This window comes from Hippopotamus amphibius, chromosome 11, assembly GCF_030028045.1.
Source record: "Hippopotamus amphibius kiboko isolate mHipAmp2 chromosome 11, mHipAmp2.hap2, whole genome shotgun sequence".
NCBI lineage: Eukaryota > Metazoa > Chordata > Mammalia > Artiodactyla > Hippopotamidae > Hippopotamus > Hippopotamus amphibius.
In genome coordinates this window covers 203,889-226,394 of record NC_080196.1, presented here as the reverse complement: position 1 = coordinate 226,394, position 22,506 = coordinate 203,889, and the positions used below count along the sequence as shown (strand labels likewise).

Below are 22,506 nucleotides of genomic sequence, written 5' to 3'. Positions count from 1 at the left end.
AAGGCATCTTTGGCCCCAACGTTGGGCTTTTGAGGTCTCTTTGTCATACCCCACCCTCACAAGAGGACTTAAAGAGACAGAGTATAGGTCAAACAGATCATGAAACCGTGTGGCCTTTATAATGATGATTCAGAATTCAACGTATTGACACAGAATGTCAATCTAGACATCTGAGTAAAAAACCTGCCACCTGACAGTATCCATACTCTAGTATCACTTACATAAAACTCTACCAACCTTCTCTATTGTCTGTCATCTGTCTACCACCTGTCTCTCTACTCTGCCTAGAGACACAGCAGGAGGAATGTTTGGATATGTTCAGGTTGCTTATCTCTAGATGAAGAGGGGGAGATAATTTTTACTTTAAAAAATACTTTATGTACATGTGTACTATTTCAGTAATTAGCATACGTCACTTTTCTCTTCAGAAAAAAAGTTACTTTTATTTTGAGAGACAGACAGACAGACAGACCGACCAAGGCTGATCATATTCCAGAGCTGCAAATCCAGGCTCTTGGCCAACCAAGTTGGATCTTCTATAAAGGGTGTTGAAACAACTGAGCTGGAACACGTGTGGAGTTATATCATTTTTTTATAGACTTTCTTTTCTTCAGAGCAGTTTTAGGTTCACAACGAAGTTGAGAGAAGGTACAGAGGTTTCCCAGGTGCCCCTGCCACTGCCCCAACACACACACACACACAACCTCCCCTGCTATTAGCGTCCCCGCCAGACGATGCAGGTGTTGCCGTGGGTGAGCCCGCATGGACGCCCAGTTCACATCGGGCGGGGCCCACGCTTGGTGCTCCGTATCCTGTGGGTTTGGACACACGTATGGTGACACGCACCCACACTGTAATATCATAGGCAGTGTTTTCAGCGTCTCTGTGCTCTGCCTAGTCATCTCCCTCTACCCCCACAACCACTGGTATTTTTATGTTGGGGTTACAGCCTTTTAAAAGCCAGATCTTCTTTTGTTCTGCTTCCCTCTTGGGAATCTGGATTTAGAGAAAACTTTGTTCTAATCTCTACCACTTATGCGCTGTGTGGCCCTGATCAAAGTGTTCAACCTCTCTGAGCCTAAGCGTCCCCAGTTGTAACACGGACACAAAATAACTATCTGGCAGTGGTGAATACATGTCTACAAAGTGCTTACAGTCACCCTGAGGGATGCGCGTGTGCGCGTGTGCTGTGCACACGTGTTGTGTGTCATGTGTACACATAAGGCTGTACACGCATATACTGCACACGCGGGTGCCTGTGTGTACACACGTGCGCATATATGTGTGCATTTTACCCTCAGTTTTCTGTCCCCACGTGCTCCTGACACGGGTCACTATTCACGCAGCAGGAGGTACTGATGAGACACAGAGGCGACGCAGAGGCCGCGTGCAGGAGGGCCGCCAGGAGACCCCGCTCTGCCCTGCCCCGCTCCCCACCCCCCTTTCCTGGGGCACAAGGGTGGTTGGAGTGAAGTCACCCAGGGCAACTGAAACGCACCATTTAGTTGCCAAATTCCCAGAGGAAGCCCTGCAGAGGGTGGTTTACCAGACCCGCAGCACTGCACTCTCCTCTCGTGTTACTGAGCGCCAGAGGACTGTGTGTTTCTTACTCATCATTGAACAAAGCTCAGAAGAACCAAGAGACAGAATTCTACCTCTTGGCACCTCAACCAGAGGAAAAACCAAGCAATCAGAGGTCCCTGGTCTCAGATAAAACAAAATAACTAAATTCTGGCTGATTTCTTCCTTTTCCCAAGAAGGGTTTTTGCTGGGTGATAAGAACTTCCTTAGTTTTGTTTTTCTTGGCTCTGTTTCCTTTAACCCCTGCCCCGTGTAAAATTTATTCGTTAATGTTAAGAATAACATAGTAGATTCAAAACTTTGGAGCTGAAGTGGAAAAATATAACCAGAGTACGTACCTTTGGACCCTATGCCACAAAAATTATGGTGCAATTTGTTGCTCAATGAACTTAATGCCTTTTATTAAGTTTCTTTATTATAACCCTCCCAATGATTCCTGCAACTCCTGGAACTTAGGCTGTACAAGCCACACCATTTGCTCCTTTTCTGCTGCTCAATTTCCAAAACCAAGTTATACTGAGATCTCAACCAGGAAACAAGAATTGTACACGTTTGTTTCCTCACCTTTCTCTCTGGTGGCAAGAGAAAGGCGATCCACCGAATAATATTTGAGGAAATTCCAAAACTTCCCCAAATGGTAAAAAGAATTATCAGTTTCCCAAATGAGTTTATATGTTAAACACATGTGTAAATTAGACGAACAGGACCCCGATCCAATGCCACGTCGTACAATCGAAGGGGAGACGCCTGCCAGGCACCACTTGGCTGTAGACGTGTCCCCGAGGATGAGAGAGGCTTTCGAGAAGCCAGCACAGGGGACCTCGGCTCCAGCGCCGCCGGCGTCTGGGGACGTCACTCCTCGTGGGGCGTGCTCAGCAGCACCGCTGGCCTCTCCGCCGGGCGCCAGGAGCAGCTCCCGCCCCGTGTGACAACTGCGACACCTTCGGACGTCCTACAGGCGGGCCCCGCGCAGAAGCTCAAGTCCAGCGAGAACAACCAGGCTGTGCGATAAAAAAGAAACACCACACATGCTCTACCGTGGAGGACGCTCAGAAACCTCACGCTAGGAAGGATGCCAGACCCACAGACCACACGCTGCGTGGCCCCATGTTTATGAAATACCCTGCAAGGCAGTTCTATAGAGAAAGAACACGTACCCGTGGGTGTCGGTGGGCATGAGGGGTGCTGGGGGGCGACGAGTCCTGCATCTGGTGTACGGTGACAGCTGCAGCACTCGGTCGGTGTTCTTAACCTCACTGAATTGGACGCTTAGACGGGTGAATTTTATAGTATACAAATTTGACCTCAATAAAGCTGATTTTTAAAAAAAAACATGAAAAAAACAGTAGGAGGGTAAACATATTGCAGAAGGAGGGGTCAAAACAGGGGTCCAGCTGATCCCAGCAACGTCCTGTGACTCCAGGCACGGCCCCCCAAGCAGAGGTCAGACCCCCACGTTCTGCTGACCCGATGACCGTTAGAGCAAGCCCGAGGTGTTTTTGCCCGTCGAACAGCTGCACCATCTGTTAGCACCTGATGCAGCTCAGCGGGCTGTGTAGTCAGTGCTGGTGTGTGTCCTTCTATGGAAAACAGTGTGTACGCATGGCCACCCATGTCCAACCTGGCCAGGAAGAAGACAGGCGATCAGCGGGGTCTGCCCCGTGAGACCTTCTACGTCCTCTGTTAGCATGTGAAATAATTCATGATGGAGCATGCCTAGTGTGACGTGAAGTGCAAAGGGGAAAAAGGCTTGAAACCCCCCAGAATCCCCCACGGCCGACTCTGACCTCCGCCACAGTTAAAATAAACGTCTATTCAAAGAGATTCTGGGGCCTCTTTTATTGTAAATGGGACAGCACGTGTCTTCTCGGAGGCGTGGAACAGTCTCTCTTACCTGGAGGCCTGGTCACTTCCAGGCGTTCGTAACCTGTCTGGGGCAGGGGAGCTACCCCTGGTCAAGGGATGGATACCCACTTGGCCCGATACGCACACAGCCCTAGGCCAGGCAGCACTTGAAATTTCTAGAACCTTCAGCTCCAGGGGACCTAAGAAAAGCGAGGAGTGGGTACGTTATCCCAAGTCCCCATTCTGGCAAAGGTTTGGGTAAAGGAAGGTGTTGGTGGTAAACTCACCCCCCACCTACTTTAGCTGCAAGCTGTGGGGGCTCCGAAGAGACCATTTCCACAATGGAAATCTCCCCCGAAGGCCACAGGCACAAAACAGACTTTTCTCTTTCAATGACTCTACACCTGATATGTTATAAAACACGGAGATTCTGAGAAATTCTGGCCCTCGTTTAAGGCCCAGTAAACTGAGGACGGGAGAACTCACCCTGGCCCCGATGGGTGAGGCTGCTGGAAGGCGGGTCACCTCGTGACGCCTGCCAGCGTCCCAGGAAAGATAACTGAGTGATAAATGGTTCTGATTAGGTCCAGCTTCTGCACTGGGCCGAGGGCAGGAAGCGTGCTGGTCTGCTCGATTAAATCCCACCCATTTCCTAGAAAATGTCGTGTAGAACATTCTCTTTGATTTCTGCTGATCAGCGATGACAACAGGCACTAAAAGACAGTGTTGTCTCCTGCACATTCTGTGAAATGGGCACAAGTCTACAGCAAGGCTTTGCTGAGCAGGGTCCAGGCAACAGACACGTTACACATAAACACCTCCTAAAACACGGAAATGAGGAACAGCCGCCAGCGCTAGAGAAGATCCGAAGGTTTCTGCCTCCCTCTTTCTGACAAATACATGAATACAAGCTTCAGAAGTCATTTCGAAAGTTTTCTTTCCGTACATTGGCAGCTGTCAAGTGCCACGATCAGAGCCGGGTGCACGTGGCTGGGGCAAAACCCTCACCCCCCCCAAGTGGTGCCAGTTAGGCTGTTTTCCAAAGTGCCAAGGTGTCTTTTGCTTCCAAATTGCGTGATGGTTCCTTGCTTTCTCAGCTTTGAGTTTTAAACTCATAGAAACCAAAGTGGAAGGGTGGGGTTACTGATTCAACAGCTCGATTAGGTTTATTCTAGCTAAGACAGCAAGAGATGTATTCACCACTGTACTTAATCTCATCTATTAAAATATTTACTCACCGACTTTTCAGAATGGTTGTTATGACTACTTTTCAATGGCCCCATTGTTTCCTTTCCTACTCAAATTTTCTTTTGAAAAAGTCAATTCTTTTCCATGGACTTGAGAGCTTTTTTATTTTTTATTTTTTATTTTGGGGCAAAACAATTCCAGACAAGAGGAGACCGACTCTATGGTCTCAAAGATATATTAAGGTACACCTGATGATTTGGTGTTGCATGGAGCAGCTCTCACTGGTCCAGAGTCGCGTCTGTGAGAACATGTGACCCGGTGCCGACCCGCGCAGCGCAGCTAGCAGCACCCCCTCGCTCGGCCTGGCAGGTGCCCAGGACCGCAGGGCACTGCTCCGGGACAGTCCACCCCAACCCGGGCCAACGTCCCTCCTCTGTCCGCTCGGCTCTTGGGCTGCCAGCCCTGCCACCTCTCCCGGGCAGCTTCTGCCTCCGGCTCATTTTCTGCATCTTTGACTTGGTTCTCACCCAACAGGTGCCTCCCAGACAGACACCGTCTCTGCCTGCCGCCCTTCTAAGCGAGATGCCTCCCACTGGCTTCGTCTAGACCTCTTTAGCGGATCTCAGACTCAACCAACTCAAGTCCGCAAACCTCGAGACGATTTGAGATCCACAGTCCTCGAGGAAAGACCCTTCCCTGCGTAAATTTATCATGTGGAGACATGATCTGGTCTCTCACGGACCAGGTAACTGTGGCCTCTTCTGCAATTCAATTCCACTTTATTAATTCATAAATCAGTCCGTCGGGCCTGACGGTGTCACGTGGTGATGCTGCCTCGACCTCTGTTTCTAAATTGTCTTGGCGGGTTATCGTGGTTGTGCTCCCACAGAGAGCTCGCTGTTCACCGGTTCCAACGTGGTGTAGAGCAAAGACTATGAGCTGGACTTGAGTTCCAGGCTTGGTTCTGCTACTTAGCAGCTGAGCACGGCTGTTGGCGATTCCACAACTTTGTGGGGAAAATGGACTGAGCACGTGAAGGTGCTCCCTACATGGAAACACTTCATGAAGCACTAGCGGACAGACCAGATAAAAGTAATTTTCTGAATGCCATTGTAGACTGCTTTCATTCTGGGGGGGAAATCAAATTTTCATAATCTCAGGAAGAAGCTGTTGGACAGAAAATCTAGAGAGTCTGGACTTTTCCCTGCGAAGCCTGAAGGAAAGGAGTGGTAAAATAGAACAGAGATGCCTGGATACTGTAACTTGGCAGGGCACTTCAGGTCCGGTCAGGAGTCTGCACGGAGGCCTCGCTGCCAGCAGCCTCGCTTACAGCGCGGTGCTCTGGGCGCCTGACGTCGGCTCACGTCTTTTCTGGAGAGGTGTGCAGTTCCAGGACCAGAAGCTGTGCTTCTCTAGAGAGAAGAAAAGTGGCTTTAAGCAACTGTTTCAACTGGTACCGTGAACTTTGTCCAGAGCTGGTTTCACAGCAAACCATCAGCGTCAAACTCTTCTGAGAAATGAATGTAAACTGTGAGAAAGGCAGTGAATGAAGAAATCCAGGGAGCAGAACAAGGCTATCAGATAGCAAGTGCATGGACTGGAGTGAAAGGTGACAAGAATAAGGTCAACACCGTGGTAAGAAATATGTAAGTATGTTTAAAAATCCAAGCCGCGAGAAGGTAGCTGAAGCCAGGAGAGCGTGGCTGGGCTCTGGCTGGGCACAAGGGAGCCACAGAGGAGACCCTGGGACGGGCCTTTCCTCCGCACCCAGAGGCAGACGTGCCCTCTGGCGGACATGTGGGCTCGGCTGGGCGGGCGCTGGCCCAGGGCTGTGGGCACAGCGGGGCCACCAATGGTTCTGACTGGTTGACCTAAATACAGGAAAAGGAAATAAACATGGCAGCAGAATTATGTTTTCAGCTTACGAAGCAAAATAAAACAAGAGTAGGGTGCCCGTGGTGAGGCCTTGATAAAAACCAAGTTTAAGAGGCTAAGATTCAGTTCCCAAAACATTTGACTTTTGTGCATTTATTTTTTAAAGCAAGGCTCAGAAACAAAGGATGTCAGCACACAGGGGAGGTTATGAAGTTCCAGGTGGGCTGAACCGGGTCCTGTCCACGGTGTGCTCAGATTCTTAGTTTCCAAGGCGCTAATTGTATCAGGGCAAACGAGGTCCTGAGCACATTTCTGAAAACGTTTCTGTATTTCAGTGGGTGGGTGGGCAGGACTCGGTGAGCACGGAGGGCCTCCTGTCTCCCGTCAGATGGCTCAGCCCACCCTCTCTCGAGCCCGAAAGTGAAGATGTGGTCCCACAGTACACACTTGGGAGGAGCCAGCAGGGAGAGTGCAGACCTGCCCTAGGGCCTGGGGAGCGAGGAGGGCAGGAGCCGGGGCCTCTGGGGGGCCCTGCGCCGCGCTCGCTGGCCTGGGGGGTCAGGACCGCCTGACCGGAGCAAGGCCCCAGGGAGCTGTGACCACAGGACTCAAGCACCTGCTGTGCGCCAGGCCCTGCCCCCAAGAGGCTGAGGGCCCACTGGCTGAGGCTGATACCCCCACCTTAGAAATGCACTTGGTGAGCGACAAGGATTTACTGTGCAGCACAGGGAACTCTACTCAGTATCTTGTAATAACTTACAATGGAAAATAATCTGAAAAAGTATGTAAAACTGAGTCACTTTGTTGTACACTTGAAACTAACACAATATTGTAAATCAACTAAACTTCAGTAAAAAAAAGGAAGAAATGCACTTGGTGATTTTTGGCACAGAGGAAGGGCTTGCTTTACAACTGGGGTTCATCAACATCTCACAAACGCTTAAGTGAGGTCCCTCAACAAACAGGTCCGCTGTGATTTTTGCAATAGGGGAGACAGTCTTAATAAGCTGTATGTACACAGAATTATTATATATCTGAGTCTCTGAGATGCACTAGGAGAGATGGCAATTTAAAGACACACTGATGGGAGAGAGGGGACACTTCAGCCTCTGTTTACCTCTTGTGAAACATAGATTTTCGTATGTGAGCCTCTTAAAGGAAGGGACACTCACAGGAGAACACAGCACAGGAAACAGAGCAGCTTTCTCATCCAGGGTCCTCAAAAGTAACAACAGTTACTGGAAAAAAGGACCAGAAAAAACGAACACGTGAAAAGTCAGAGAATTTTCATTATCTTTTCACTTGTGCCTCTACAGAGAATGAAAAGGAAACAGATTGGCCAAGTCTCGAGTATCAGGAAAAATGAAAAACGCAAATTAGAATGGGTTCGGGGCACCCATGCACACAGGCTGCAGTAAAACCAGCGGGCTTCAGGGCCTCAGTGTTTCCTGGAGACCTTGTGAGCACAGGTCCACGCAGCATATGTGACACCAGGGTCCTCGGTGTGACAGCCAGTAATGGTCACAGAATTAAGCAAAAAAGAATATGGGACAGAAAAGAAATGCCTGTTGTAAAAATGTTCTTATTGAATGCTATCCTTTTTAGCATGCCAATAAATAAATGAGAACAAAAATAAAGCAAATATCACAGTAAAAAGAAGAAAAAGTCATGGACTAATACCTTTCAGTACTATTTCAAGTATGTTTTGAAAAATGGGGAAATATATATTTACGTACATGTTGGTCTGTCGCATTAATGAATAATTACAATTGTTTTAAAGCCTTAACTCTTGCAAACTTGTCAACGACTGTGTCAAAACCGAACTTCTCTTTACGTCAGATTTGTCAATCTGTCTTCACTCATTGATCACAGACCATTTCTGTTGATTTTAATTTTGAAAATTTTCTTTCATGTTAAGCAGCAGATACAGCAACACAAACAGGAAAAGTGTTAAAAGGGTAAGGTTGGGAGAGACGCACAGAAAACCCATCTCCCATCAAAGTCTGCAAATAGCAAGTCTGTGCTTCTTTGGGACCAGTTCTGGCGACTTTCAAATATCTCTCCAGGCCTTAAATTGTAAAGGCGAGTAAATGTTCAGGTGGTCACACAGGGGCTGCCCTAGGTTATTTCAAATCTACCCTGCCGGCTGGAGGCCAAAGTGCCCCCGTGGGACTCAGATTCCAAGTCTTTCCGAATTTACCGACAAAGACAGAACTAAGACTCACTGACTCCCTCCGTGCCGGGGCTGCCTGTTAACTGGGAGTTCTCTGCATTCACTTTTGTGTAGAAAACACTGTTAATTAAAGGCTATGTAATAAAAACACCCACGTCTGAAGCTGACACGTTATTAAGACTCTATAGCAGACACAGCCGTTATTTAGACTTGGATCAACCAAAGAAATTTGGGGGGAGGCTCTTAGTGGTAATAAAAGACAGATCAACTTTGAGTTGTTTATTACTGGAAATTATTTGTAATAAATGCTCTGTAGCCAGTGTGTCTCCTCCTGTCCTGCACTGGGAGCGGCGGGGTCCTGCACCCCTGGTGGGCCTGCTGTAAGGAGGGGCAGAAGTCCCCCAAGTCCTGCTGCTGCACCTGGGGGCGGGGAGGGGACTTCAGGTCGCCAGGGGTACCCAGGGAGCACGCTGCGGAAGCTCCGGCGCTGGAGTCTGGAGGTCGGGTGGAGCACTCCGCGGCCCCGCTGGGGACACGCTTTGTGCAGAAGTACCTCTGCAGGGTCACCCCTCAGCACCTGGTGACCCTCGGCAGTGGCCAGGCTGCCACTCTTCTGGGGCACCCGCCCCCCACCCCCCAGCGGCCTGTTGGCCCCTCTGCCCCGCCAGCCTCCTCCCCCTCCCACCAATCACCTTTGGCACCTGACTCTGTCTCTGGGGAACCCAAACCAGTACCCCCCCACCGCTGCAAGGTGCTGGCGGCCCACCTGTGTCAGTCCCCTCGCCTGGTGGACTGTCTCCGGGAAGGTCCCGTGGGCGCCCCGTCAGGCGGGGCCGCCTGCCCCTCCTCACAGCTCTTCTCCCCGCTCCAGCCCATCCTGCCCTCTGGTCGTGGCCAGGCCCCCCCCCCGATGCCCCTGCAGGTCCCACGTCCAAGTGCACCGGGCTGTGCCCACCCCCACGCCGCCCTCCGCCCAGCGTGTTCTTGCCTCTTCCCCCACGGCCTCCGAACCCAGCCAGCACACCCGCCACTGCAGGGCCATCTTGGCCTGCATTTGTGCTTCTACGCTCAGCATTTGCTCACAGGACATTCCAGAGTGACGGCCTCCTGTGCGCAGCTCGATTAAGAAGCCTCTGAGGGCAGCGCCGCCGAGGCTATCTCCCCCCCCAACCCCACGCGGTCTGCACGCTGGGCAGCCGCACGCGGGTCACAGGGCCCTTCACGGGGCGGGGAGGGGGCAGAGTTCATAGCGGATGTCAGATGCCACCTGACCCTGCGGGCCTTCCCTTGGAGAGTCACTCCTCCAGATGGGCCACGGGAAAGAACAGGTCGCGGGACACGAGGGGCACTGGCAGGCGGGGACGCTTCCGGGATGGTTTTCAGAGATGAGGGTGCTGAGGAACAGGCCACGCTCCCCGCAGCACGCTTCTGGGGCAGAGCGTGTAGGAGAACCCAGGCTCCCCTCTCAGACCCACTTTGAGCACCAGCCGCGGACACTCATACTCCTTGGATGCCAGGGGTGCTTCCTCTTCCTAGCTCGGTGTCTCCGCCCCACCCATGCTGAGGACCAGGGCTGCCTGTAGGAAGGAGTCTGGCCCACAGCGAGCAGAAGGCCCTGCCGGCCGGCTTCCCTGCAGGTCTGGGGGGTCGGGACCGGACAGGACGCGGGGAGCTTCTTCCCTCCCCCAGCTGTCCGGTACCACTTGCAGCCCTGCCCTCAGCTCCAAGGGTGGAGGAGGCCCCCGCTGCGTGCCCGCCGCTGTGCTGGAGGGGTCGCTCCTGAGGCACCTGAGCTGAGTGACAGCAAATCCCCGGGCCTGCGGCGCACACACGGTTCTGGGCCCTCAGCGTGTGAGCCGCTGCCCTTCAAGGACAGGAGGCCTCCTGCTCCGGGTGCTGCCCCCCAGTACCCTCCCCTCCCCCACCCCGAGCCGAGTCCCTGTTCCTGCAAAGGGCCTCCCGGGGCCCCAGGCCTCTGCCCGCCACTCCGGGCTGCGTCAGGAAGGCCCGGTGGAGGCACGTGTGGTGGACACAGAGTCCACGCGAGGGGCTTTGGTGGAAAGAGGAAAGAAAGGGCTTTCCCCTGTGCCTCCCCGTGCTCCTCCTCCACCTCCCGAGGGGCCCCGACCTCAGGAGAGAACTGCCGCCTGGGCCTGGATGCCTCTCCTGTCGGCCCTTGCCCCCCAGGGATGCTGCCCTTTAGAAGGGAGTGGTGACCTTCGCGCAGCAGGGTCAGGCTGCTTGGACTCCAGGCCTCACTCGGCCACTTTCTGTCCTGAGACTAGGCAACACTCGAGTTCTTTAGAATTTCTAGAGTTTCTTCATCTGAAAATCAGAGATAATAGCAAAGCAGTTGTGACCAGACGGTCGAGAGGATGTGATTTCAGGGAAACATCACACATTAAGTGCTCAGCGACTGTGGACCACCCAGAGGCCGACGGTCTTGCCCTCCAGACTCGGGCAGGGGGGCTTCCTAGACTATACAGGGTCACCCAGGGCAGCTGCAAGGTGGGCTCTGGCCACACCTCTGGTCCACCAGACAGGGCACCATCCAGCCCTGCTCACTCCCCCACGGAGTGGGCTGCCTCCTCGGGGGCCTCCCCAGGTGTTCCAGGGAATTGGGGTCACAGCGGACCTCTGGAGGCCACCTGGTCACGGGTCCAGGCCTCGGCCTTGCTCTCTCTGCTCGGCACCACCTCTGCCCCAGCTGTGCACGGGGACCCACAGCATGGAGCTCCCAGCAGTGGACGATGCAGGAGGAGCCCCTGTGCCACGGGACCGGGGGTCCCGGGCAGGAAGGGCCCACTGTGCAGCACACCTGAGATGCCCTGATCTCACACCTCCCTGCTGCTCCTGTGCCCGCATCGGCGTGCCTCACACACACCAAGGGGAACGGAACACCCGGCACAGGCAGGACGGGCCTCTCTGGATGCCCTTTTGAGGAAGCCCGTGGCCTGTCGCTGTGAAGGGCACACCCTTTCCAAAGCAGAAGGTGACATTTCTCGGGGGCACACGTGGAGGCCTTTTGATTTTTATTTTCCAAAAAGGCTCTCATCAGTGCCTTGGGGAAGCCCAGAGCCGACTCACAGGCAGGCTCACGTGCCAGAAGGCACGGTTCCTGTTGGCGCCGGCCTGGCCATGTCTGAGGGCGCGCAAACTCTGCGGGTGGCAGGGGCCGGAGGGCCACACAGGTCGAGGTCCCATCACACACGTGCTCATCGTGAGAGTGTCAGCGGCGGGTGCCGAGCCTCGACCTCCATGAGCTGACGGGCCTTCCTGGGTCGAGCTCACACACTGCACTTGGCATGGTCAGCACTGCTTCCAAACACCGTCCCAAACTACTGATACTAGAGGGAATCGTCCCCGCCCCCCAGAACCAGCCCCCCATCTAGTTTTCCTAAACAGGCCTTGGTACAAAGGATGTTCTCAGGTCCGAGCCCATCCCCAGAGACGCAGCTGCACCACCTGCATTAGAAAAAGGGCGGCCTCTGTGCGGCCACCGGCTGCCAGAGCCCTTTACACACCCCCTCTCGCCACTGAACCAAGAGCTTCAGGAAAATGAACTGCGAGCTGCTAACTCCTCATGACGGACAGCAGACTTGCAGGTGTTCAGCCGTGGACTGAGACACGTCCCCGACAGCGAGCCCCGGCCAGCCCTGCCGCCGTGCGTCAAGGCGGGGGAGCCCAGGCTGCAGGAGGGAACGCGAACTCTGATCCTGGCTGAAATAATCACTCCCTTTGCTGCAGCGGGGAGGAAACAGGAGCGCAGAGCGCCCCGATGAAACACGGCCAGGGTCACCAGATCCAAGCACCTGACAGCCGGTGGGCCTGGGGCCTAAGGAGACCCCAGGAAAGCCTCAGAAGGGACAGTGAACATTCTCAAGCTTCCGGGGACAAGTCAAAGCCATTTTTTTTTCTCCCTTTCTCTGGGCAATAAAAAGGAAAGGGAAGAGGAACTTCCTTCAGAAGTCTTGGTGATTTCTTGTTAAGTACATCTATAAATACAAGCGTGTTGAAAGTACATTCTTGATAAAATTATTAATAACGCAGGGTCAGGATGGGCGGGGTCACCTGCTGTGGGATCACAGGACTTCGAGGCGCAGCGTGTTCCCCGTTTTCAAGACTAGCTCCGTGTGTGCAGGGCAGCCCAGGTTCTGCTGCCCAAGGTGCCTGGGCCCAACGGGCCCCTCGACATTGCACACAGGGCTGCCCTGAAGGCTACGGCGTGCTCTGAGATAAAACTTAAAAGCAGCAGAACACAGCTGAGTGCACGCACACGCATGTACGCCAGGCACTGGGCTTTGTAGACTAACTCCACGTACCCGCAGCAGGAAGCAGCCCCAGAAGTTCCCTGCTGAGACGGAAACTGGGCCGAACCAGCACCCCATAAAGAGTAAAGCCCTCAGTGGGAGCCAGTCGCCAGGCAGAAGCCCAGGTTAACAAAGGTGCTCTGAGAGATGTGAGTTCGGTCAGAGAACCAGCTCGGGCGGAGGGAGCACGCATCAGGGCGGCCCGCCGAGGACCGGGACAGGGACTTCGGAGACTGGAGGCTGCAGAGCTGCTCCGGGGCGCCATGGCGACAGCACGCCTCCCGGGACTCGCCCCTCGGAACACCCCACCCCCAGGCCTCTGCCCCCGTCCAGGAGTGCAGGGCGATGCCCGAGGACTGACTTAGAAGGTGCTTGACTCCCTTCACTGGTCGGCTTTACTGAGACAAAACTGACACACAGCCCGGCGTAAGCTAAGGTGCACAGCATGCTGGCTTCCAAACATCTGATAACGAAAGACAGTCTGGCTAGGGGATAAAATTAGTCTTCACAAGGCTAATGTTTTATCTTTCACAATAAATTAATAAATTGGACAACCGAGTCGGACATTAACCGTCACAAGTCTGGTTCCTGGGAGTCATTTCTGGGTCTGTGGACAGACTCGAGCACCTCGTGTGCAAAGCTGGGTCCCGGCAGGGGACGAGCCCCGTGGACGCCTTGGGCCAGCAGCCCCTTCAGTATACCCTTGACGTGGCAGAGCCCACAGCCCAGCTCAGCGCAGCAAGATCCTGACACAGAGAGCCAGCGCCGGGGAAGCGAGCCCCTCAGGGGTCCGGCCTCTCCCTCCCCAACCTCCCTCAGAGCCCTTCGCCTCCTCGGCCCCTCATCTCACCACAGCCCTGCTCCAGGCACCGTCGACCATCACCTGGACGGTCATGATAGCTGCTTCCCAACCGGCCCCCACAGGGACCCCTGCTCTCCCCCCACACCCACCATGGTGCCTGCTCGCCCAGCACGTTTGACAAGCCCCCTTGCGTCCACAGAATGGCGTCCACACCCTTGCAAGGCCCCACGCCTGGGGACCAGACCTAGGGACGCTGCGGGGCGCCTGCCCTCTGATCTTGGTCAGCTCCAGGGCTGGTGTAAGAAGCAGGCCAGGTACTGTACTGCAGGCACCACGCAGGCAGCGACAGCCTGGGCCTTTGCCTGTTTCTGCAGCTCTGTCTGCACCTCTCACTGCTGCCCACCCTGTGCTCGCTCTAGTCACACGAAGGGATGGTGCCCGCTCCTGCACACGTGCTGGGCCTCTGCCTGGACTGCCCTCTACCCACGGGGCCAGCCACTCCAGCACTCATGCTTCAGGCCTCCGATTAGGTACCACCTTCCCTGAGATGCCCTCCTGAACACGACCGCCCTCACCCAAGCTGGGACGGTCTCTCTGTTCCCTTCCCCACACACAGCACCAGGAGCACCTATACCAGGGCTTAGGGCCTGCTCTGTGACTGCCAGTTTTCCTAACGGCCAACCCCACCAAGCCCGTCTTCCTGAGAACCAGGGTGGGTCTGTGCACCCCGTCTGAGACCCAGAGCGCCGGCTGCGATGAACAAGCATTTCTCCAGCACACCAGCAGGTGACCGCACCGAAGACAGGTGGTGCAGGTCTCCTCCCCGTGGGCCACGGTTCTGAGACCGAGGCTGGGCGGACCTGTGTTCAAAGGAAATCACAGAGAGGACAGCCTAGGGGAACTACCAGGGCCATGACCCCTGCTCTGGCAAGGCAAGGCCCTCAGAGCAGGGGGGTTCACCATCCTCACGTCCACGTGGCCTGAACACCTGGTCTGGTCTCGGACGGAAAGGGGCCTCTGCCTGTAACATCGAAGCATGTTCAATACCATCCTAACAGAAATGTCCGTGTGCTTTCAGCGAGGACGGGAATTGACCACCACCCACCATGGCCCCAAACAAACCCCCCAGAGACTGGGGGAGCAGGCAAAGAGGCTTCGGCGCGGACGGCCGTGCACTCGGCAGCGGTGCCGGCTCTCCCGGGGCCCTGGCATCAGACAGAGCCTCCCCAGCCTCCCAGTGCGAACCTCGGGGCTCTCCGCCCCCTCTCACCCTGCCCACCGATTTGGGATCAAAAGATGCAGGTTCAGGCAAAGCAGCACTCACATTTTTAGTTTTCAGTGTGTTTCTTGGCCTCTCTGAGCCTCCAGTGAATGAAACAACACCTTCTCTGTGGGTTTATAAAGCGTCGGGGTGAACATCTGTGACCCGCAGGGCACCGACTCCTCGGTGACTGTCGGTGCCACGAAGGGTGGGGGGCCACAGGGTTGGGGCCGTCGCCAGAGCACCTGCTTCCCTAAAGCTGTTCTCTCACACCTGCTGCACAGGTGGCGCGTCCTCGCTGGTGGGCACTGGGAGACACCGCAGGGCCTCGAGGCCTGGCACCCACACCTGGGTTACCTGTGCGTCACCCAGGCAGTCCTGTTGAGTCAGAAAAAGCATTTTAATGCCTGTCATCCCACACCTGTCGGGGCTGCTCTGGCACAAAGGGTCCTGCGCCAAGCCCTCGCCAGGAGCGTCCAGGCATTGGAGACTCAGCACACACACAGGTCGAGCCTCCTTCAGCCGACGAACCCACGTACCTACGCTCCTTTAGTTCAGCCAAACCTCTCCTTTAAGTGAAGGGTTAAATTTCCTTCTTCCCCAGCTGGAGTTAGACAAGAAAACACTGGGAAATTGGCTTAAATTGCTCTTCCCACCGCTTCGTGTCCTTCAGACTGGAGCTGAGTGCAGAGTCGGGAGAAGGCCCTGGACACGGCGCACAGGCATCTCTGGAGAGCCCCACGCGCCCCCCAGGGTTCCCTCTGCTCACGCGGGGGACCAGTTCACGTCTCCCACACCTCCTTCTAAAGAAAGACCATGACCTCACAATAAAGCAGCGTCACCGCCAGGGGCAGCCTCCCGACGCGCCCGTGGCGCCCGGGGCAGAAGCACGCGGGACCCACGCCCCCGCTAAGGATGGCCGCCCTTGTGCTGGCGGCGACGGTCCCCTGGATGAAATGGCCCAGGGGACCGTCCCAAGGGGCAGGGTGTGCCCAGCAGGGCCCTCGGACCGGTGACAGCAGTCACCACACGGTCGCCAGACGGGGCAGCTGGGACTCAGGTGAAAGTCACTCTCGCCACAGAGGGCGCACAGTCCCCAACACGCAACAACACGATTGCACACGACTGTTTACAATGAAAGCAGGCAAGTTCACAAATCACTCCTGGACACTTAACGATGAACTCTGGTCGCTTTCCCTCTTGGCTGCACTAAACTCTGGCTCTGCAATATTTCAGGTCCATTACGGTCTTCTGAGAAAGGCCCAGGACTTCAGGATCCCAGGGGTGGCTGTGGAGAAGACCGTTACGGGCGACAGGTATCAAGACAACATTTCAGGTTACAGGAATACATCTAGGCGTTCACGTTGGACACTCACTTAAGCATTCAAGCTGATTCCTAAATACTTCTTCTGTTAACACACTTACATTTCTTTCTGGTTTAAGGAAAAGTTACTTTGGAGCAAACTGTCTCGGCTGCAGGTGGGGAGCCCCGCGGCTGCGCCTGCCTTTCTCCGTTGCTCACCTGGAGCCTGCACAAGTGTGGAGGCCCCCGGGAGCTCACCTGCGACCCGCCCTCTACACGCAGGGAAGGCCGCTCTCATTCAGGGGCCCTTTTCTGGGGGAATTCAGAGAAACTGGGTGCAACAGCGTTTCAGGGAGAGGCCGAGGATGTGTCTTCACACGGGCTCTGTGTGTGTAAACACGCACAGCGGTACCAAGGCCTGCACTAAGGGCCTGCACAGCGCGCGGGGTGCACCCACAACGCGGACAGCAGGTCTTGCCTGGCCAGCTGGCTTGGCCTGACGTCAGATTTACCCACCACAAAGCGCTCCCAAGGCCCGAATCAGAAGCTCCAAGGGGCCCAATGATATGATCCTTTTCCCTTTGGCTTCAAAAGCAATTGTGACCAAATGCTTTCAACCGTGAGGTGGAGTTGATTGGAATAATGAAAAACACCTTTTCAAAAGCCGTTTAATGAGGTAGCTGAGATCAAATCTCAAATGCACAGCAGACACAAAGGTGCTTAAAAAGTGCTCAGGCATTTTAAATGTATTTTTAAATGCAAACCGTGACAGTGCCTAGTAACTGCCCTCTCTTCCCAAACCCCAAAGGTGCGTGCAAGCCTTGCGAAGAGGCCCCCAGAGTGAGGGCAGCAGGAGGCCGGGAGGAGGGCAGCTGGACGGGAGCCAAGGGCGGGCATCTGGGGTGCTCCCCAAGCGAGCCAGGTGCAGGCAGGGAGGGCGCGGAGGGCAGGGCGGACAGGGCTCCCTTGAGCGGCAGGGGCCCAGAGCCACCCTCAGGAGGCAGAGTGGGCTCCCGCCACCCCCACGACCGCCCCGCAGTCTCCTCGCTGTCTGCTCACAGCCCAGGCTGCTCTGGCCAAGCAGCGTCTCCGAGGTCACCCCCAAACGCCTTCCCAGTGGATCTTGGGCGGGGAAAGGCAGTGAGACCAATCCTGGCAGCATGGGCTTCATGATGCTTCCCACATATGCACATTCAGAGCTCACACGCACACACACGTACACACGCGTGTGCACACACACCTGGGCTCGCCCACGGGAGTGAGAGGCAGCAGCACCTGGGCGACGCAGAAGCTGGGGGTGGGGGGCTGGTGGGGGCTCGGGAGGAGCCTGGACCCACCCGGACACCCCCTTCCAGTCCTCAGGCAGGGGCGCCAAGGGCCCGGCTAGGTCTCCGTGGCGGAGCTGTCACAGGCCAGGGGAGGCGGGGCCGGGAGGCCACCCCAGCGCCTGGCGCCAGGCGGCTCCGCGCGTCCCTGCTCTTTATATTTACCCAGAATGCTTCTGGCTTCTTCCGCATCCTGCAAAGGGCTCTCTCCATACTCCTCCTTCAGCCACTGGCGGAACTGGAGAAGTGAAACAGACCAGGACGTCTCGCAGCGCGTCCCCCAGCCTCCTACCTATTACCTGAGGGTGCAGGTTTGCCCCTACGAACAGGGGACCAAGCGGCATTGCACAGCCGGCACTGAGGCTGGCCGGCCAGTGTCAAGCTAGAGAAGTGACTACTTCCTCCTGGGTTTGGCCTGAGAATGTGAAAGCAAGCCTGACCGAGAAAATGGCACTTGACCCCAAGGCAGAGAACCAGAAGCTAATGTGGGGCCTGAGGAGGCTGGGAAAGGGGAATGACCGCAGCGGCTAGTGGATGAGGGCTCAGTGATGCTGCAGAGGGGCTGAAGGGGTGTTCCTGGACCAGGGGTCCTTTCCAGCCTCCACAGTTCTAGGCGGGCACACAAGGACGGAGACATGTTCCAGCCCCTGAGCATGGTTACCTGATGGACCTGGTGCTCCTCAAACTCCTGCAGCTGCCTCTGGAAGCCCAGGTTGGGGTTGGCACAGGACCTCCCGGCGCGCACCATGTGCAGGGCGTCTTCCCAGCCAAAGTCGGTGACCGTCATGACGTACGCGACCACCAGAGTCACGCTCCTGGAGACGCCCGCCAGGCTGCAGGGCGGAGAGCCACGTGCGCAGGGGTCAGGGGACTCTGAGGCCTCGTTCAGGAAGCCTGTCTTGGATTATGAGCGGACAGCAAGCCGGTACACGACTAGGAAATTACTCAGAAACATACCAGCTCTTTCCACTTTACAACGCTGGCATCTTGGGCATTCTCTACCTGTGTAGCCTCCTTCTTCATTGGTTTTCTACTGGCTGTGGCTCTGGACACTTCATTTTCTGATTCTCCTCTGCTCCTGAGCTCCCCCTCAGAGAGTCCCCGTTTCCCTGGACAGATCACACAACTAAAGGGCATCCAGGGTCTGGAGGGCCAGGATCTGAGCTGTGAACCCAGCGACAACCTGTAGCTGTTTAGACGGCTTGCCGGCTTTAAAGTCTGGCTTTCTTGGATACACAAGCGCCAAGTCTATAACTTCAGAAACTCGTTAAATACAGGACCCTTGCCAAATAGGTTGTGACCCTCACATACCTAAGCAGAGCGCCCATGTGGGCGCGCTCCGCGTGCTCTGCGGGCTGGGGGCGGGGACGCGCGGCAGGGATAACGGTCAGCTTGCAGGCCGAGTGAGGGACTGATTTCAAATGCACATGCAAATTAAGGCGGTCGCGGAGAGGTTGTGCTGCGTCAGACTTGGAGTGCTCAGCAACGGTTTACGATGGGGAAGTTTAGCAAATTTCTCATTTTTAGAAATGCCTGTCTTCAGATTAATACAACTGTATGAAATATGAATTCCTAGAATATCAGCTCTGTGCACATTCAAATATAAATAATAATAATAGTAAAAACCACTCTCAAGTAATGGTTCTTCCCTCGGGCTGTGTATCACAAATACTGAGAGAGCTTTAGAAAAAGTACACTCTCTGGGCTGCACCCGGCAGAGGCTAACTCACCAGGCACAGCACCCAGACCCGCGGACACGGCCCTGGCTGCACCGCAGAGAGCTCTGAAGCAAATGTGAGTGTCATGAAAGCTGCACTCTGCGTTTATTACGCAGCCTGCTCTTTTTTAAAAGTAAAATGAAAACTCACACTATTTCAAGCATATAAAAGTTCAGAACAACGTCTTTAAAGCAGGCAGACTCTCCAGGGCCCGCTGCCCGACCGCGGGTTCCTGGCCTCAGAACCAACTGCAGTCTCTGCGGGGCTCCCCTGGTGCCACCCACTGGGCTCCTCATCCTCTCTGCCAGGGCAGCAACGCTCCCCGAGACAGCAGCTGCGTCTCTGCAGAGCTCTCCCTGCAACAGCAACTCTTTTGGGGGAACTCCGATCAAACCTCGCTCAAGAGCGAGGGGGCTTGTTGAGCCTGTACTTGAAGGGCAGCAGGCGTCTGCTCCAGAACTTCGGCTGCTGGCTTCCTAGACGTGTCCCCATCAAGAGTCCTAGTTTACGTTACCACTAGTGGCCAGGCCATTGGTATGCGCACTGGCAGCCATGAACTGGGGCCCACACACCCTGAGCGCCTCACGGTTCAGGCACAGCACGCGGGCCGTGGGTTCGAGCCTCAGCGCGTCCTCCTCTGCGCCAAGAGTACGCAGGTGTGTGTACACGCTACAGAGAGCAGCTGAATGCAGGCGGGTAACGCTTTATTCTAAGAGTCTATCCAGTTCCCTTTAAAGCAAAGGATAAGCCCAATCTGTAAACGGAGAAGAAATGGTCACTTTGGTGTGGCAGTGACGCAACGCTCAACACCCACATACACAATCGAAATCTCCGGCAAGGAACAGTGTTTTGAATGGGCCGTGAGCAGGGCCCATGTTCTGACGGGATGTCAGAGGGAGGCTGGAGAAGCAGTTTCTGTGTCCAGGGACCCTGACAGTCCCTGCAGACACCTAACTGAGAAAATGAAAACCCTAAGTGAAAAGGAGGGGAAAAATGTACGATTCTCTTTGTGCAAAAACAAATAATGGCTAACAAACAGCTGGGGCCAGGTGGGGTGTGTGGGACGCTTGGGGGAGGTGAGCGGAACACGCCCCGTGGTCCTCAGGCAGGGGCACACGTACCAGTGAACAAGGCAGCCCTCACCCCGCAGACGGCACTCGTGGATGAATTTAATACTTTCTTTGAAATGTCTTGTCCTGGGGGAGGAAAAAAGAGAGAAGTGACCTCTCTCTACTTTACTCAACATATGATGAAAAGAAACATCCACTGAGGTTTCTTGAAAAGGTCTTGAGTCCACAGCGCCAGACCCCGGTCACCGTCTGGGGCTGGGGCAGCCTCCGCTTTGAAGCCGACCCGCCGCGCTGAGGCCGGCCCATCCGCTGGGCGTTTCACGAGGTCTCTGCAAGGGATCCCTGAAGCACAGCTGCCACCGGCTTGTTGCCACCAGCCCCCCGGTCAGTCTGGGCCCCTGGACGCTCGGCAGCACGGTGACCTCCACAGTGACACAGCGCGGGCGCCTCGAGCCCTAAAGCCAGCTCACCCCTCACAGTCCTGCTTTGCCTCACTGGGTGTGTGGCCTTGGGGACGTCACCTAGCGTCCCTTAACCTCACTTAGAAAGTGGGAACTACGTCTCACAGGCTGGGCTGGGGAAACATACACCAACGTGCTTTGCACACTCGGAAGTCCTGCGTGACGATGAAACCATTCTCTTCCGACCCTCAGCTTTTATGCGCCCCCCTTCTCCTGCCCCTGGTTCACACCCAGCTCTGTGCGCCAGTGTGTCCGAGACGGGCAGGCGGGTTAAGTGCAAATGCTCCGAGGGGAGCTACAGCGTATGTGCTTTTCCATGTCTCCTGGCTTTGGGTGGACTCTGCCCGTGGACTAAATTCACAACACCTACTGAGAACTGACTATTTAGCAGGGACTCTGCTAAGCTGCTAGAGACTCAGAGACGAACAAAATGTAGGTCCCAGCCGCACGCACTGGGTCTGCCATCTCATGAAGGAAGCCAGGCGCGTGAATCTAGTAAGAATGGGGCGTTCAGGTGGGGCAAAGAAACTCAGCCAGGTACCAACTGCAGAAGAAACTCAGCAACCTAAGTGCCGGTGCCCGGCTGGATGAAGGCAGCCATCGCAGAGGGAACCAGTGGCAGGCGCCACTCACAAGGCCTGATGCCACCACACGTGAAGGGGCCAGGGCCCCACTCACAGACTCCAGAGTCTCCCCTGAAGCCTGACCACAGAGCAGGGCTAGGTGTGCTTCTGCTGACCGTCCCAGGGACAAATGCTCCCAGTGCAGAGGCACAAAGTGACTCTCCCCTAAACCGACTTGGTACAAAACAGGCAAGGAAAGATCCGTGCCGTGATCTTTGGCACAGGGCTGTGACGCAGAAGCCACGGAGACCAGGCAGCAGGGCAGGGAGGGGTGGAGGCTGTGGCCCTGGGGGCGAGGCTGCCGGAACGTGCCACAAGCAGGAGAGGGGTCCAGGGTGGGGTGCGTCCCTCCTGTCTCAGGTGAAATTGGCACGTGGAGGTAGTGGTGAGTCTTCTGACTGGGACGTGTTGGGGCCAGGGGGTCCCCTCCAGCACCCCGAGGCTGTCGGGCAGCAGTTCCCAGTCCCTGGGAGTCCCATCTTCCCTCCAGCTCCAGCCACAGAGAAGCAGAGGGGAGGCTGGGGGCCGGGGGCCCTTCCTGACGGAAGGAAGGGCATCTCTGCCTCGGGCTTCCCGCCAGGGAATGCGATGGGGCTCGCGCCCAGAGCAGCGTCAGCCACACTGGGACCGCAGGCGATGGGCCTCCGGGGTGGGAGGGGGCCTCCCAGAGCTGCTGCCCAGACCTGGAGCAGCCTCCCACCACCCAGGCTTCTTGGGCAGGTCGTGAAGTGAATCAATACCTTTATAACTTAAAACACTGTCAATCAGATATTCCGCTATGCACAGCCAAACACCACCTACCTGACAAGTACAACACTGAGCCTCTCGTGTGGCCGAGGGGTGGCTACACGCTGCCCGTCTGCCCTTTGCCTTGTGGTTTCCCCCGCACACAGGCCAGAGGGTGGGCAGGCTGACGGCAGGTTCAGGGCCGGGCAGTTTGCCCAGAACCCAGGCTCATCCCAACTGTAGGC

The 22,506-nt window shown here is 55.6% G+C and overlaps 1 protein-coding gene across 8 annotated transcripts in view; it reads right to left on the bottom strand.

Annotated features, from left to right (window-relative positions):
- Positions 1 to 751: 751 nt before the first annotated feature.
- The window catches only part of DUSP22 (dual specificity phosphatase 22), a 63,846-nt gene continuing 42,091 nt past the window's right edge, over positions 752 to 22,506 (bottom strand). For 3 of the 8 annotated variants that reach the window (XM_057699150.1, XM_057699153.1, XM_057699148.1), the window contains exons 5-8: positions 20,503 to 20,577; positions 18,325 to 18,496; positions 17,829 to 17,901; positions 752 to 2,582 (exon numbers count right to left, since the gene is read on the bottom strand). In XM_057699150.1, coding sequence (XP_057555133.1) covers positions 2,434 to 2,582; positions 17,829 to 17,901; positions 18,325 to 18,496; positions 20,503 to 20,577 — 469 coding nt within the window. In that variant the 3' untranslated portion in view covers positions 752 to 2,433. The other 5 variants (XR_009048021.1, XR_009048019.1, XR_009048020.1 and 2 more) reach the window with 5 other exon arrangements.